Below are 18,646 nucleotides of genomic sequence, written 5' to 3'. Positions count from 1 at the left end.
GGGGCTAAAAAGGAGATAAAAGTTGAGGATACAAGAAGACAGATTATCCTTTAATTTGGTTTTCTATTCTTCTTGGGCTATTCACTTGGGTATGTGGTACTTTACCTCATCTTTGTAGCTTTTATGTATCACTTCAAAGCTTGTACAGTACTTTACAAATATCTTATTTAATACTATTATTATCTCCACTTTATTTTGTGAGGCAGTCGGGGTCCAGTGACTTGCCCTGGGGTCAAATAGCTAGGAAGTGATAAGTGTCTGAGGCTAAATTTGAACTCAGGCCCTCCTAATTTAGGGTTCAATGTTCTCTCCACTGCACCACCAATTATCCTCATTTTAGAAAGAGAGATGCTCAATTAGTATCTGAAGCCAATGCAAAATCAGATCTTTCTGATTCCTGGTCCAGTTCCTTATCTATCATGCCATTTTGTGTGTGTGTGTGTGTGTGTGTGTGTGTGTGTGTGTGTGTGTGTGAGAGAGAGAGAGAGAGAGAGAGAGAGAGAGAGAGAGAGAGAGAGAGAGAGAGAGAGAAAGAGAGACAGAGAGAGACAGAGAGACAGAGACAAAGAGATAAGAGAGACAGAGAGAAAGAGACAGACACATGGATTCAAAGAGAGATGTAGAGACAGAGAGAGAGACAGAGACAGAGACAAAGAGAAAGAGATAGCGACAGAGACAGAGACAGAGAGAAGAGAGAGAGAGAGAGAGAGAGAGAGAGAGAGAGAGAGAGAGAGAGAGAGACAGACAGACAGACAGACAGACAGACAGACAGACAGAGAAAGAGACAGACAGAGAATAAAACAGAAAGCATCGGTGGTGATGAATGTCTCTACAGATACACGTGCATGTGGGAATGGGTCTGTGTACACATCTCCATGAGGTGAGAACCATGAAGCACTCATACACCTGAGCCACAGTCTCGTGTGTGCTGCCCCTGCTAGGAGTATTCACCCCATTTAACTTATCTGTTATACAAGCAGCTTGGCAGTGCAGTGGGCAGAACACCAGCCCTAGAATCAGGAGGACCTCAGACACTCAGTGTGTGACTCTGAGCAAGTTACTTAATCCTCTTTGTCTCAGATTTTTCATCTGTAAGAAGGAAATGGAGCAAACCATTCCAGCATTTTTGCCAAGTTAAAAATGGGGCCACAAAGGTAGGAAACAACTGGACAACAGCAAGAGAATGTAAGCCATTGATGGTAGCTACAGCTGTTGTGCTCTTGCATTTGTATCCACAAGACCTCTTCTGGTACCTTATATATGCTAGGAGTTTAATAAATGCTTACAGAATTGAATTGAAAGTACTATCACTCCCATTTTACAGGTGGAAAAACTAAAGCTTAAGACCTAAAGTGACTTGCCCTGGCTCAGAAATATAAAAAACCCTCTGGCCAGCACTATTTCCACTGACTGCTAAAGATAAAGCATCTTCTAGAAAAAAGCTTCTTAAATTATGGGTAGCCACCTCATGTGGAGTCATGTAACTGAAAGTAGGACTGGAAAAAAGTTTGGCAACAGTAAAAGGTATCAAACAGCCAGCCAAGATTTAATTCTTTATGTAAAGATAAATAACTACATCTATCTCATTAGTATGCAAATTTGCTTTTTCTTTAATGAATGGCAAAATTATACATACATGAAAAAATTGTTTTAAAAATAAATTTCCTTGTGATTTATTATCAATAAATGTCTGGTTTGTATACCTATTTTGTAAATTTATGGGTAAAAATTTCTTGGCCGGAATGGGGTCTCAAGTGGAAGAAGTTTGAGAAGGCCTGATCTAGCGTGTCAGGTTTCTGAGAGACCCAGGAAATGGAAACGAATGTGAGAACATAAGCCCCTGGAAGAAAGGGAGTTTGTTAATGATAGAGCAGAATTTGCAAAGGGTGGAGGGCACAGGAGTCTCGGGACCATGTTGGGGAGGACTGGGCTGAACTAGGATTAAAGTTCAGGGAAAGGTTGAAAGGGAAAGGAGTTTACCCGGAGGCATATAAACAACTGTGAATCATGGGGATTAGGGGAGCGGGAGGTAGCAGTTAACTAGCCGTAGGACAAGAGAAATACCAGTTGCTAATTGGAGAAGGCAACAGGAGGATCAGTGCTCCCAGAGAGCAGAAAGATCCTGCAATGCTGGAGCCCACCCGTCTCAGGCAATCACGCCACTCCCATCATCTTCCATCATAATGTTCTTTTTTCCTTCATAATTCGGATCTCGGGATGCCAGGCTCCAAATCAGTAGCATCCATGGAGCACAAAGGCCTCCAACTGCACTCTCAGTGGATAGTCTGACTCTAGTTGTGTCACTTTAAGCAAATCATTTGACTTCTGCTTACTCTACTTTACCCATCTGTAAAATGGGAATAATAGCCAGGACTGTTGTGAGGATATAGACAAAATGTGCAAAAATATCTTATGAACCCCAAAGTGCCATGTAAATGCTGGCTGTTGTTAATATTACTAAACTCAATCACAACAGCAAACAGTTCCAAATTAGTTAGGATTCGGCTTTCAAGAGAAAGGAAGACAAAGGATCCCTCCAGGATATAAGATAAAATAAGAAAAGTCTTTCATCTTAGATGGCTTTTGGCTCATTCTAAATTTTCATGTTCTCAGCGCTGCTACTAGCTGGAGAGGATGGAGTGGGTATGAAGAACGGGGCAAATAGGACACCAATAATCCATAAATCTTTATTAATATCCAACCATATGCCAGGCTTTGTTCTAGTTTCAGGGTATATAATAAAGGCAAAAGTGTTGGTGGCTAGGTGGAAACTAAGGTCAGGAAGTCCTGAGTTCAAATGTAGCCTCAGATATATTCTAACTGTATACCCTAGGCAATTCATTTAATCTCAGTTTACTCAACTGTAATGTAGCATTAATAATAGCACCATCTCCCAGGATTGGCATGAAAATGAAATGAGTGAAATGAGATATTTATAAAGTCTTTAGCAAACTGCCTGTGCTATATAGTAGGTGCTAAATAAATGCTTATTCCCTTCCTCCCTCTCTCACTTGTCTTTTTCTCCCAATAGACTGTAAGTTTTGGAGGGAGGGTCTGCTTCATTTTTGTCCCTCTGTCCTCAGTTCCTGGTGAAGAGGACGGAGAGCTGACCTCAGAGCCAGGAAGACCAGTGCATAAGCCAGCTTTTGAAGCAGGCTGCCTTGTGACCCTGGGCTAGGCCACTTTTCAGCACTAAAGACAACTCACTAAATAGAAAGGGATCTCAAGGCCTTTGGAAGGCAGCCCAGAAGGGGTGCAGATCTGCACTGGTGGAAAGAATGTCCTCATCCAGGAGTTCTGAGAAATAACAGAGCCCGGCACATCATAGGTGTGTAAGCTTGTTAAATTAGTTGAATTGAATAAGAAGACTGAGATCATTGATGAAAAGGTGTGACAGGACATGTAGCTCCGGAAAGCAGAATTGAAAAAATGGGTCAAAGAGAGCTCTTGGTCTCCTGACTATTTTTCCATTGCAGAAGAACATCCCAGGTCACTCCCAGCCTTGATGAGGAAACAGGGTAGCTACATGAGAGTGAAAGATTGGGCATGTTAAGACCCATTATTCTGGCCTGCTGAGGGCTCCAGAGTCTTCCAGGAGTCAGGAACATGGTACTAGGAGGCTTTCAGGTGTCAGAATGCTGCCCCCTCATCTCAGGGGTCCCAGTATTGACCTGAATTCTCTGTAGCCCATTTAGAGCAGCAGCATCACTAACCCAAGAGGCATCTTGGGATGTGCAGCTGAGGAGAGAGCAGACAGGTCCAGATGGGGTTGGGGGGCAGGGGAAGCAGATATCCTCAAGGATCACAGACTTAGACCTGAAGGGGATCTCAGAAACACAACCAAAAGCCCCTCTCAGGAATAGAAATTAAATAATTATATCATTAAGCATTCCGAATTATCATTAATGAAGTCAGCTTGGGATGTTGTGTTGGTTTTATTTGTTTTTTCCTTAGGTCCCCTGGTTCCCAAGACAAACGGCTTGGATAACAAACTCCAGTGCTTTAAAACTACACCTTTCTACTCCTCTCCTTCTGAGAGAATAAGAATAATTTACAGTCACTAATCTCTTGGGGTTTCTCTGGGATATCTCTCTTCACTTGCTAGATGTGGGGGCAGGGCATCCTGAAAGAATGAATGAATGGAAAGAATGGAACAGGGACATTAAAAATGGTCTCCACCCCCATACCTGATCCCCAAAACTGACTTCCTCCCTGCCTTTTTCCCTCCCTCCTCCCTCTCTCTCTTTTTCTCTGTCTTTATCTGTCTCTGTATGTCTGTTTTTGTCTGTCTGTCTGTCTCTGTATATCTGTGTCTCTGTCTCTCTCCCTCTCTCTCCTTCTCCCCCTCTGTCTCTGTGTGTGTCTCTGTCGCTCTCTCCTTCTCTCTCTCCCTCCCTTTCTCCCTTGCCCTCTCTCTTTCTTTCTCTCACACTCTCTCTCTCCTTTCCCCCTTTTCTCTCTCCCTTCCTCCTCCTCTTCCTCTCCCTCTTTCTCCCTCTACTTCTCTCAACGTCAATCTCTCTGGGGCTCTACTTCTGTCCCAAGACAAGTGGTTCTGATGCCTGAATCCAGTTATGTAATACTGCCTCTCTCCTACTTCCCCTGGTCCTCTCAAAAAGAATTCATAAACACTGACCTGCCTGTTCTGGGGCGCCTCCCCTTCTTTGATGAGGTGGTGGGGAAGGCATCAGAAAAGGAATGCACAGGACTATGAAATCAGATAGCTTCCTCTTTCCCTCATACCCATTGTTCACCTTATGTTCTTCTCCAAGCACTAGACCCTATATCCATCCTGCCATTCACATTTGCAAGATCCATTTTTATAGCAGCAGAAATACACCACACGGTCCCAGGAGATGGTCTCTCCTCGCTGGCCAGCTAGCCATTATGTCTGATGGGAGCAGAGCTAACCTACCACAATTCATTTAGGATTTTTTAAAAGACCATTAATGCCCTCTAGGGTCCCCCAGGATGGCAAGCTCCACCTCCTCCTTCTTCTACTTGAACTTCTACTTGAACAGACCTTTAACTGTACTGGGGGAAACCCCAGGGGTATTTTAGACCAGCCCTGTCTTCCTGCTCGATAGAACCAGAGGTGATAACAGGACCTATTCAGCAGCCTACAGCTCATAACCACTTTCCCACTGCCAACCAGAGTTAATGGGCAGCTCGCCCACTCTCCTGGTTTTAAGGTGAGATGAATTTAGAGCAGGGAAAGGGCAGGGTGTGGTCAAGCTAAATTCTTTCTTGAAAGTGCATCATGGTATGAAATGTCAAGTTAACTCAAAGCAGGAAGAATCAACATAGAGAGATAGATAGATGAATAAATAAATGAATGAATAAATAAACAAATAAATGATAGCTGATTTTATCTTCTTAGTAACCATCTCTAGACAAAGCCACAGCATTAAATGCCAGAGATGACCCTTGTCTTACTGAAATATTGAAGGTAAATGTTCTAGTCTTTTATCTGCCTTCCTCTTGCTTTCTTTAGGAGATAGTAGTTTCAGGACAGAGATTATCAGTGAGAGTCTCCTTCCATACCTCAGCCCTTGAGGAAATTGCAGTCCCCCTGACTTGAAATAGCAAAGGAGGGAAACTTTTATCCTTAATACACCTCAATTGTGTGATCCTATTATGCTTATTTGGTACCTATGTGGTCTGAACTGAGCACAGGTAAATTACAGCCAGAACATCTAATGAAAGTAAACTGGGTATCAATCAAATCAAAGGGAACTGATACCATGCATCTAAGCCTGGCACAAGAGACAGCTCCAGTCCTGTATGAGGTTTCCACTGACTTCCTTCTTGCCTTAGCCGCCAAACTTGCCTCAAACTTGAAAGGGCTAATTAAGGGCAAAAGAAAAATCAAAACCTTCTTATCTGGCTCCAATAAGTCCAGTCCTGACATCAGTCAGTCCTGTTTCCCTGATTATTTTATGAAAATTTCCAGCACACTGAAAGTAAGGGAAGGGAAGAAAAATGGGAAGAAGAAAGGAAGGAAAGAAGGAAGGAAAGGAGGGGAAGGAAGGAAGGAAGGAAGGAAGGAAGGAAGGAAGGAAGGAAGGAAGGAAGGAAGGAAGGAAGGAAGGAAGGAAGGAAGAGAGAAAGGAAGGAAGGAAGGAAGAGAGAAAGGAAGGAAGGAAGGAAAGGAAGGAAGGAAGGAAAAAAAAGAAAGGAAGGAAAGAAGGAAGGAAGGAAGGAAGGAAGGAAGGAAGGAAGGAAGGAAGGAAGGAAGGAAGGAAGGGAGGGAGGAAGGGAGGAAGGGAGGAAGGGAGGAAGGGAGGAAGGAATTCTTTATAATTATAATCTCATCTAATCCTCACAACAAGCTGTACTATTTTTATCCCTATTTTATAGTTGAGGAAACTAAGACAAACAGACATGCCCATAGTAGATAGCTAGTAAGTACCTGAGGTCAGATTTGAACTTGGAGATTCCTGTCTCCAAATTCAACACTATTCATTATACTACACAGATACCCTCAATACATTTAAGTTCACTTTTTCTATGGCAGAAAGGACATAGCAACACCTTACCCCTCTGCCACGTGCACAATAGGAGTTCACTTGTGTGACCCAGGGAGCCACTCTTGCTTCTATTGCTCATTATTTTAAAAGCCTCTCCTACTGAATTTTTGATGGAAAGCAGTCTCCAAACGCCCTTTGGCACTTCTATGTCCTCAAGATCTCACAAAAATCTGGTGTTACCAAAGAAATTGCAAGACACAAATGTCAATTCCTAGACAGTTACTTACATAGAGATTGAGGATGCACTAGCAGATATGTACACACATTCTATAAACCTGTTTATTCATAAATACACAGTCAACAGCTGGAGCTGGGAAAACAAACTGAGAGTCTAAACATGGTCCAGGACCATGCTCATCTAAGAAAATCGTTCAGATTATGAAACCTTCACAGCCTGGTTCCAATCTATCATTATAACCTTATGAAATACATTACTCCCTTTCATGCATTGAGAATGTTCATCTCATACATATTACATCTCCCACTTCCACACTTTTGCATGTACAGATTGTCATCCTAAGTCTGGGATGCCTTCCCTCTTTGCCCCTGTCTCTTAAGTTTCCTTCAGCTCAAGTTCACCTCAAGTTCAGTTTGAGTTTACCTCAAACACCATCCTTACCAGAAGGCATTTTCTAATCCAAGTTGTTCCCAAGCTTCCTAAAATAACCTTGTATTCATTTTGTATGTACTTTTACATAGACATAATATCTCCCCTTACAGAACTTAATATTCTTGAAGCATGTATTCTGTTATCTGATACAGTCAACATGCATTTATTAGTTGCTTACAATGTACCGGTCATTCACTAAGTACCAAGATACAAAGAAAACCAAAAAACACACAAAAATGATCTCAAGGAGAATACATCCCAACGGGGAAACAAACAACATATATATATATATATATATATATATATATATATATATATATATATATATATATATATATATATATATATATATATATACACACATATACACACATACATATATACATATATACACATACATATATACATATACATATATACATACATATATATGTGTACACATACATATATACATATATGTACATATATGCATACATATACAATATATACATGCATGCATATATACACATGCATATGTATATATGTACACATAGACATATATATGTATATATATAATATACATATAACATACATATGATAAATAGGTACATACAAGATAGAAGGTAATTTTAGAGAGTAAAGACTCAAGTGACTGGGTAGGGGCCAGGGAAAATCCCCCTGAAAAAGGGGAATGTTTGAGTAGAGTCCACAATAGTAGTATAATAAATGCTTGTTGAATGACTACAACCTGAATTTACCATCATCACCATCTAAGCTCTGCTCTCCTTCCTCTCTAACTCCCACCTCCATCTCTACATCTCCCAATATATTATTGTGTAGGTAAGGTCAGAGAATCAGCCTCAATAATTAGGTGAGAGAATCATCACTCACTATATCCAATGAAGGGTTATCATAACCCCAGCAACTCATGAAACCAATGATTAAAGATATAGAGGAATTTATAATCTTTATAAATTGAGTATCACACCTATGAAATCACATATCCTTTAAGTATTAAATTAAATATATTTATGACAATGTGCTACTCTGAGCACCTAGACTTTACTGCATCCATCTGGGAATAAACCATACAGAGTCATTCCTAGGGCAAGGTAACTGGTACTTTTCTCTAAAGCATCAAAATTTAGAGGAGGCCAAAAACGTTAAGTGGTGTTTTAAAAAATATATTATACAATATTACATTCTATTGTGTTTACATTTTGACAACATTTTCATATCTGCAGACATATACAAATGTTGAAAGATATGAAAACTTAGGAAGAATTGGTTAAATTAGGGATCTTCAAGATTTATCTTCCTTTACCCTGTGATCACATCCCAAGAAAGTATTTTTCTGGTCCTGTCCAACACAGCTCCTTCCTAGAAAGGCAACCTGCCTTGTAACCTTAAGGTATGCAGTGGTTTCTGAGTCAACCCCATCAAGGGCAACTCCATAAAGTCTAACTCAAAAGAAGTCAGTGTCCTGAGATATCCACTACCTACCATTCAAGAGAATTTGTCTTAATTTCTTTCCTGTATCTTTTTAAACATTATGAGTTACACGGTTGATCTGCAGTCATATTTTTTGCTGTTTTCCCCAAGCACCAAAACTACGCTCAAGCCACAGTCTCCTCAACTCTGAAAAAACTATCTCACAGACTGCCTTCTCTGAAGCTGGAATTCAATCAGCATAACCAAAGAAGAAAGGATAAAGTATCCCAAAATTCCAGATTTAAGACTTAATGTACTCATTCACCCACTGAATCCTTCATGCTAAATTTCCAAAAAAAGCATCTTATTGTATTTATATTTTGACAACATTTTCATATTTTCAGGCATACACAAACAACTAAGCCTAAAAAAATTTAATGTAGAAATGTAGAAAGTACTTAGGAGTCCAACCCTTTCATTTTACAGATGAGAAAAGTGAGCTCAAGAAAGTGCATGTAATTTGTCCGGACTCATGCTGCTAATCAATATCTCAAGTTGGATTTTAACTCAAGCCTCCCTGATTCCAAGTCCGGTGCCCTATTTATTACACCATACCACCTTACCAACTAAGATGATAAACTAGACAAGTATGTCTTTCTATTACTGTAAGTAATACAGCTTAGCATATTATCTACTCTTTCTGTAGTATCCAGCATGGAACCAAACATGTGGATATTTTTTCAATAAGATTCTCCCCTCTTAGCAGCAATTTCTCATATTTAATCATTTAAATCAACAATCATCATCAAGCACCTGCTATGTACCAAGTACTGGGGATACAAAGAAAAAATGGGAAATATTTCTTGCCCACAAAGAGCTTTATTCTACTAGGGGAAGAGGAAACAATACACAACTAGGTGGTAGAGTGAATAGAGCATTGGACCTGGAGTCAGGACCTGAACTTGAATCCATCCTTACATACTTACTGTGTGTGACTCTGAACAAGTCATATAATTTCTCATCTGTAAAATGGCTTTTCATGACCTTTCCAAGGCTGTTGTGATTATCAAACGAGATAATACTTGCAATGTACTTTGTAAAAGCTATATAAATGCTATATTTTTATTATTGTACATGGACAACTAAAATAAAATGTAATCAAAATCTGTTGCTGTTAGGGATAAAAGGAAGTATAAATACTGAGACAGTGTAATGTACTGGAAAAAACACAATACTGGGGTTTCCATTCTAGATGATGTGGGATAAGTCATTTTACTTTTTTTTAGAATCCTGTTCTCAATCCTACAAAAAGGAAAACTAAGGCTTAAAGAAATGCAAACACTCACTCTTGGTTCCCTGAAGTTATAAATTGAGAACAGTAATATTGCCCTATCTACTTCATAAAGTAGTTTGTGAAAATAATAGAAAGAGAAGATTATCAATAAATATTTTATCAATTCAAAGAAGAATAGGGGGGAAAAAAAGGATTTCTGAGCAATGGGAGACTTGAAAGCCACTAGAGAAATGATTACTAGGACTCCCCGCTGCTAGTGTCCCACTGGTCTGCAGTCAGATTTTCTGAAGGCCGGCCCTGACTCACCGCACTGCTACAGGGGATATCCTTCACTTTGAGCCAGGCGAGATCCAGAGTGCCCTCCCCCCTGTAACAGGACTGCAACCTCTCCTTGATGCGATCATTAATCTGCTTCAGGACAAAGATGCAGAGGGCAGATTCATCCAGGGACTTCATTTTCCGCTTCTGACCCTTGGAGAACACAGTAAAAAGGATGTCATCGTCGGAGCGAACCCCCAGGGTGCGGGCCAGGAAGGCCCCGGCCTTGGACAGGTAGGCGGCCTGCAGCAGGCGATACTCCACCCCGTTGCGCTCGCAGCCGATGGGCACCTCCACGTAGGAGTTGAAGGCCGTGTCCTCCTTACACAGCCTCACCAGCTTGGAAGTATACACTTGCTCCTTGGTGGTGGAACCTGGAGGGGACATCATTTCTGGCTGGAGGGTCAGAAAATAAACAAAGTTGCCGCTGCTGAATCCATAGACATAATAGATGTCAAAATCAGGAATGATAGTGAAGGTGTCGGAAGGTATCTTAATCATGGAGGCCACAAACTCATCGTGGAAGACATAAGCGAACATCCCGTCAGCTTCGGAATTCTTGGTCAATTTACGGCTGGAGATAGTAGGGAAGTACTCTGGCTTCCCATCCACGGCAGTGGCGATGAACAGCTTGTCGTCCAGGTTGTTGTAGGAGACGATGACTCCAAAGACGGAGCCGCTTTCGTTTACCCCAGACAGGTAGTGTTCCTTCTTGTGAAAGGGCTCTCCCAGCTTGAAGAGGTCCTCCAGCCTGAGGAGCTTACAAATACCCTGGTAGAGACTCCCGCAAGCAATCAACCGGTTCTCTTTGTAGTCAATAAGCAGCATTTTGTTGACATTATTGGTGGTGGTGAGAGGTTCGTTGCAGGTCTGGACAATTCGGGGCGGATAACACTTGGGGTTATCCTCATCGGGCCCTGTCTGGTGGGTCACCAGGACCTTCAAGTCGCTGGACAATTTATAGATACGATTGACGGCCCCTAGGTAGATATGCCCTGTTCTCTCATCCACCACGAGGTGGTTGAAGCCCTCGGTGGGCTCTGCGGTGAATGTGAGAAAAGATCGCTTCTGGGCTGAGGATGGGGGCTGTCGGGAGAGAAGGGCTGCAGACCCCATCCCCAGCAGCAGGAGGTGGGAGAGCAGACAAGTCCAGTTCCAAGGCATGGCCTTCATCTCAGAAATGAGTCCTCTTGGCCACAGGAATAGTCACGCACCAAGAGACACTTCAAAGGAGCGGGACCCAGGATGGGTCTTCCCCTGTAAGTAGGAGGGAAAAAAACAACAAATGAGGATGGGAAAAACCAGAGTTGGAATCTACTCTAGGGCCTATTATTAAGGGTTCTCAGGGCATTTAGCACACAGGGAAGCAGAACCTTTTAGATGAGTGTGTTAATAACGAGACAACTAGGTGAAAGAAACCCTCCACTTAGACTCAGAAAGACCTGAATTCAAATCTGGCCTCAGACACTTAATAACTAGGTAGCTGAGCTAGTCACTAAAACTCTTTTTTTCTTCCATTTCCTCAACTGTAAAAATAGTACCTACCTCCCAGAATTGTCCTGGGGATCAAATGAGTTCATATCTATAGTGTTTTGTAAAATTTACTATTATCCTTGCTAGCTATTATTGTTAGCAACAGACACATCTTGCACTTACATGGCATTTTATGATAACAAAATACCCAATTTCATGCATTACTTTATTTGATATCTCACAATGACTTGTGGAGTCAAGCAAGTCAAGCTGAACTATGTGCAATTTCCAGAAGAGGAAACTCAATTTGAAAAAAATACAGTGACTTGCCTAAGACCACACAGCTAATGAAGGGTCCATGAGGAGGATAGAAGCCAGATCTGGGAAAGCCAGTGTTTTTTTCTGTTATTTCCTCTCTGACTAGAATCTGGCTGACTCAACTCCCACCACAAGTGGGTAGCCACATCAACAGGGACCCAGGGTTGAGAGATATTGGAGATCACAAGAAACTGAATCCAGAGCTATAGAGAGAAGAAGACATTTGCTGCAAAAACTAGAAATTCAAACTCTACTTCTTGGCTCCCAGACTATCACGTTATTGATGGAACAATTCAGTTCAACCAACATGTATTAAGCTGTATTAATATATGCTTACAACATGTATTAAGCATCTTCTGTATGCTGGTCTTTAGAAGTTGCTTCCTCTCTCTAGATATTGCTGTGGGTGAGCTAGTTTCTGTCTATGTGTATCTTCCATGTAAGTACATGGAGAATTTGTTTCTTCAAGATAGGAAAGAGACAGGGAGAGGAAGCCACAAAGAAATGGAGATTAGGAGACAGAAAGAGGTACGTCTGTTTGTCTCCATCATACAGAGATAGAAGGGGAGAAAGAAGGGGGAGGGGGAGGCAGAGAAAGGGCCCATGCATTCAAACTACAACTTGATAGTTAAATCTCTTTAAGCAAATTGGAACATATAAAAGTTAAATTATTTTGCCCAAACTCTCACAGAGATAGACCAAGTCCAACTCTTCCCGACTGCAAACCTAATCTGATATCCCCTAGACCATGTATGTATATGGCACATCCTAAATATCTGTCCATCTCTCCCAATTTCAACCATGGGGCTCTATTGATCACCCTTGAACCATCAAATTTTATTGCCTTTGGACCTGTGGTTTCTGCAAGCCTTGGAGGACTCTTCCCTCTTCTTCCAATTCTTACAATCCCCAACTTCCTTCAAATATAGCTCAAATGTCAACTTCTGCAGAAGGCCCTTCCCAATTAACCTTAATACAAGTTATGTTCCTTCTAAGATTTTTCCTTCTATTCATTTTTAGGTAATTAATTACTTGGGGCAGCTCAGAGACACTATAATGCATAAAGCACCAGGAGTCTGGAAGAACCATCTTCCCGAGTTCAAATCCAGCCTTAGATACTAGCTGTGTAAGGCTGGGCAAGTCACTTAACCACTTTTGCCTCAGTTTCTTCATCTGTAAAATGAGTTGGAGAAGGAAATGGCAAACTACTCCAATATCTTTGATAAGAAATTTTCAAATGGGTTCACAAAGAGTCAGACATGACTGAAAATGACTAAACAACAAGAGCTGGTTATTTATATGTTGGAGGCAAGAATTATTTTTTGCTTTTTCTTTGCTTAGTACACAGAAAGTGTATAATAACTGACTATGGATTGGTGGACAGAAGGCATTTAATTGCTGCAAGAATGAATGTATTTTCATTCATATCCACACACATATAGCCTATTCTAGCATCCTTTTTCCCCCTCTCCACCCTCCTCTGACCAGCCAATAAGAGCTAAATTAGAAATCCAAATCCCCAAACCCTCTCAACTATAGCAGCAAGCAAACAAAGTCCTCTGGGTAGGCTGCCCAGCTTCAAGCCCTAATGTCATCATAACAAGGCAGTTCTTGGCTGTGTACCATTGTAGGGCCTCCTCAGAGAGGTTTTCATTAAAAAGAGGAGGGGGGGGGAATGCCTTAAGAAGTAGTGGAGTAAATAAATAAATAACACCCTCTGCAGGAAAACTTTCAGTTCTAATGACCCAATTCATGTCCTTTCAAGATGCTTTCTGCCAGTTTCCAGGAAGATCTGTTTCTCTAGCTTCCAATTTATGTAAATTCAGGGCAGAAACTGCTAAGGGATGGGGTGGGGGGGAATCAGGGAAATATCCCAATTCTGTGGAATTTCCCCTAAAACTTGTGGGGGGAAGGGGAGCCTCAGGCACCAGGAGGAAATGCTAATAAGAGGCAGTGCAGACAGCTGGACTGCTGCAATTACAAATGAGCAGAAGCTGAAAGGCTTTAAAATAAAAAAGATAATATCATCCAGAAGCAACAACCTCAGCCAAAGAAGAGTTGTGCAGATCTTGTTACACAAATGAATAGGACTTCAGGACTTGTAAATAGCAGTGTTTCCTTCCTCTTCCAGTTTCATCAATAAATATGAATTCACAGCACTAGAGGCAATACAGCATGGCAGAAATAATCTTAGATTTGAAATCAGGGATCCTGAGTTCAAATGCTGGCTCCTTCACTTACTATATAAGCAATGTCAGCTCTTCTCATTCTGAAACCAACACCTTTTCTACTGTATGATCAATGTTAGAAATCCTAAAAGGCCACTTTCCTTTTAGAAGGGAAGCCAGAGGCAGTCAAGTTGTGGAGACAGACTAGAGTCAAGAAAATCTGAGTTCAAATCTAGCCTCAGATACTTAGTAGCTGGATGACCCCAAACAAGTCACTTTACTTTAGCCAACTATAAAATGGGGATAAAATGGGGATAGCACCTATCTCCCAGGGTTGTTGTGAAGATCAAATGAAATAATATTTTTAAAGTGCTTAGCACAGTGCTCAGCACATAGTAAGTGCTTAATAAATACTTATTTCCCCTCTCCTTTTTTTTCCTTTCCCCTCTTTCCCCCTTTTCCTCATTCCTTTCTTCTCAAAGTCTCAGTTTCCTCATGTATAAAATAAAAAGATGAGGCTGTATTAGTACTTAGGTTCCTTCTAGCTATAAAACCTATGATTCTATATGCTAAACTATCTAAATAGAAGTCAGCAGAGACTGCTGCTTTGTTGGGAAGGAAAGACATCTCCCTAAGGAATTCTGAAGACAGGAATTGGGATCACTTGAAGAGAACAGTATGGTTTTTGAACAAACTACCCCAACTCCATATTTCTTCAAGTGAATAGATCTGCTAGTTTTCCTAATCCCTTCTCCTGTTCTCATTTCAATCATATCCATGAGAGGCAGGATGGCATGGTGGTTACTTGGGGTTAATTTCCAGCCCTGTTGTTTACTACTTGTGTAATCCTAGATAAGAATCTCATCTGTAAAATGAGGGAATTGGATAAGATGGCTTCCAATGATAAATCCTTCCAGTGATAAATCCGTGATCCTATGTTATCTAGTTGAGACTGGGAGTGGAGGAAGATTAGGCTATTTCATTTGTGATAGAATTACATGCTTTGAGGGATCCTTGGAATGGAATGAACTAGGGAAATGTCTCCTCCAATTAAAATGATAGCTCTTTGAGGGAAGAGACTATTCCACTTTTTTCATCTGTATTTCCACTATTTTTTTTTCTTGACATTCACCATATAGTAGAAAATATACTGATTCCAGAATCAGAAATGTTGACACTGCTTATATAATTTGGGCATATCAGTCTATCTGCCTCAGTTTTCTCATATATAAAAGGAAGGAATTGGACTAGAAAGCCACTAAAATTCTCCCCATTTCAAAATCCATGATCCTACAATCATCCTCCCACTGGATATGAAGGAGATGTAGCTACTATCTTGGAACTTGGACTCATAACTTAATTCCTGGTTTAAGAGAGAATGGGGAGGCCCTCTTCTGATTAATAAAAACCCAAAAGATTCATGACCAGAAACACAAATTCTACTGGTGCCCGGAATATCTCTAGGAAAGCTAAGCCTGTGGGGGAACATAATTGCACAGAAATATTATCATGAAGGCACTTCAGGGGAAGAGGGGCAGAAGAGACCTGCCATCAGTACCATTTCAGCACTGCCTGAGTGAGGCTTCTGCAGTTTTGAACTTTTTTCATAGATTCCCTCGCCTTCACACATAAACTCAATATTACTGACCCACTATGAGGATATTACCTAGGTTGAAAGAAATAAACAATCAAAATCTAAGCTTCCCCACAGGATCTTAATGGAAGAAGAGGAAGGAAAGGAATGATCAGAAATGCTCTATTACCTTGCTATTCTCTCACTAGGATCAGATAATGAGGGAACTGAGAGTAACTTCTTGAAACAATGAGAAAAAGAATGAGACAGAGAGACAGAGACACACACAGAGACAGAGAGACAGATGGAGAGACAGAGAGAGAAAAAGAGAGAGAGATAGAGAGATAGAGACAGAGACAGAGAGAGGGAAAGACAGAAAGACATTCTATTGCTCAGGGCACAAATCCAAAGGATATTTGGCCACTTATACCAATTGTCATATATCCTGTTCCTACCCCCTAAGGATTCCTGGACCTTGCCATCAGCCTTACAGCAGAATCCACTTCTATTTGTTATCTCCCCAAATTAGAATGGTAGTTCTTAAGAGAAGAGATTTTCTCCCTTTTTTATTTGTATTTCCAACACTTAAGTCCTATACCTGGTATATAGTAAGCAATTAATAAATGCTTTTCCATTCCAAGGATCCTTCAAAGTTCAGGATTACAGAGTTATCACTACAAATGAAATACTCCAACCTTCTCTTACCTGCCATCTCCACTAGATATATGGGATCATAGATCTAACACTGGGATGGAAGAGGGTATCTTGGAAGTCATTTTCTCCAACTCCATCATTTTACATTTCAGGAGACAATCAGAGAAATTAAGATTCTTGCCCAAAGTCATACAAATAGGAAAGCTCATGAGTGGGAATTAAACTGAGGTCTTCCTGACTGAGTCCAATATTCTAACCACCATGTCATCCTGCCTCTCATGGACATGATTGAAGTGAAAGGAAAAGAAAGGATTGGGAAACCCAAAAGATCTGTTTAGTTGAAGAAATAAAGGACTTAAGATGGTCCATTCACATTCACTCTATGCAAGTAGAAAGATTTTCAGTTCACCTCTAAAAAATTTTTAGAGCTGAAAGAGACCATCATGTTCTTACTCAGTCTCCTCCTCATTATATGGATCAGGAAGCTGAAGTCCTGATTTTCCCACTGTCCCACAGCAGAGACAGGATTAGGACCTAGTTTTCCTACCTCTTCATCCAGGTCTTTTTTTCCCCTCAATTGGGCCACTCTTTAATCATCTCCCTTCCTACCTGACTCCAACACCACATCAAATCTCTGATTACCATAGGAACATATAGAGGATGCTGAAAGGTCCCTTAGAGGGCCATACAGACCAATCCCTTCATTTTAACAGGTAAGAAAACTGAAATCAAGAAAATTATAAGATAGTTAAGTAGCTTATAAAATCATAGATTTAGAGTTTTGAGGATATCAAATCCTACGCCAATCTTTTCATTTTGTAGATAGTTTAGAGATGGGAAGTGAATTGCTTGAGGGTCACACAGTAAGTAAGATTAGATTTGAACACAGTTCTTTATGCCTCCAAGCCCAATGTCCTATCCACTGTCATACTTTGTAAGGAAAAAAATATATTCTTTGGGACATCCTTTTGCATTCAGACCAAATCGGCCATCAGAACATCTCCACCATCAAGAAAGATTACAATTGGACTGAATTTAAAACACAGTACTGATCTATACAAGGTCAGGACCTGGTTCATCCATCCTTCTACATGTGAAAACTCTATAAGCCATGACACAATCTGTCGCTGTTCTTCTGGAAAGATGCTTTCCCCACTCCCCACTCTCACTGCAAACACACAAAACTCAACAAACCAATCTACATTTCTCTAGTTGCCGAAGAGGCGAGACGAGAAAGCCTGTAATTACAAATTTACTGAGCAGAAAGGTGCCTCAGCTCATTCTCCATCTTCTATTAGGCACTGAAACGAGACACAGTTATGCATCTCAAACACTTATCACCCTCATCTGGGGATGGGGAAATTACAGAGATGGGAGGGGAAGAAAAAAAAATCCACAGAAACAATAATGTGTGATAGGAATATCTAGTCTCTCATTTCTCACAATATGAAAGAGACTGATTAAAAAACAAATAATGGGGAAAGCCAGAGAAAAACAGGACAGAGAAAAACAAAACAAACCCCTCAAACCCCAATAACAACAAGGACATGGATTCTGGCTCTCCCCATTACAGAGACTTCCAGGTAGAACCCCCTCAATCCTATGAGTGAATCCTGTTTCCTGGAGTCTGAACAAGGGCATGTCTGATGATCTAATTGTCCCTAGTAGTTGTAATAAGTATGAAGGCTAGTTCAGAATCAGGCACTATTAACAAGGTTATACAGGTGGTGCAGTGGATAGAGCATCAAGAAGACCTGAGTTCAAATATGACCTCAAACACTTAGTAGCTGTGTGAAATTGGACAAGTTATTTAACCTCTTTCAATTTCCTCAACTATAAAATGGGGGTGATAATAGAACCTACCTTGAAAGGTTGTTGTAAGGATTAAATGAGATAATATCTGTAAAACCTGACACATAGTAATATGGCTTAGTAGATGCTTATCCCTTTCTTCTTCCTTTCCACCCTTAATAGAAGTAAAGGAGCTAATGTATGGAAGTGATAGTCCCAATGCGCTCTGCCTTGGTCAGAGCACATTTGGATATTATATTCAGTTATGGATGTCATATTTTTGGAGAGAATCTGACAGGATAGAAAGTACGGAGGAAAACAAACGGGATCATAAGGAAACAAATCTAAGCCACAGAAAGTCTTAACAAGTAATTCCATCACCTGGAGAAAATTCAGTTTGTTTGTCTATTTATCACTTGGAAGCTGGCAGAGGACCAAGAGCTGCAAAGCCCCCTGTCATGGTTCTGATGCCATGTGAGGATTGGCTAAGGGACCTAGGAATGGTTA

The 18,646-nt window shown here is 40.8% G+C and overlaps 1 protein-coding gene across 1 annotated transcript in view; it reads right to left on the bottom strand.

Annotated features, from left to right (window-relative positions):
* The window catches only part of PLXNA4 (plexin A4), a 627,987-nt gene that overhangs the window by 530,694 nt on the left and 78,647 nt on the right, over positions 1–18,646 (bottom strand). The window contains exon 2 of the mRNA XM_074269561.1: positions 10,151–11,419. Coding sequence (XP_074125662.1) covers positions 10,151–11,335 — 1,185 coding nt within the window. The 5' untranslated portion in view covers positions 11,336–11,419. The remainder of the gene's footprint in view (positions 1–10,150; positions 11,420–18,646) is intronic.

Source organism: Sminthopsis crassicaudata, chromosome 5, assembly GCF_048593235.1.
Source record: "Sminthopsis crassicaudata isolate SCR6 chromosome 5, ASM4859323v1, whole genome shotgun sequence".
NCBI lineage: Eukaryota > Metazoa > Chordata > Mammalia > Dasyuromorphia > Dasyuridae > Sminthopsis > Sminthopsis crassicaudata.
This window is presented reverse-complemented; position numbering and strand designations above follow the sequence as displayed.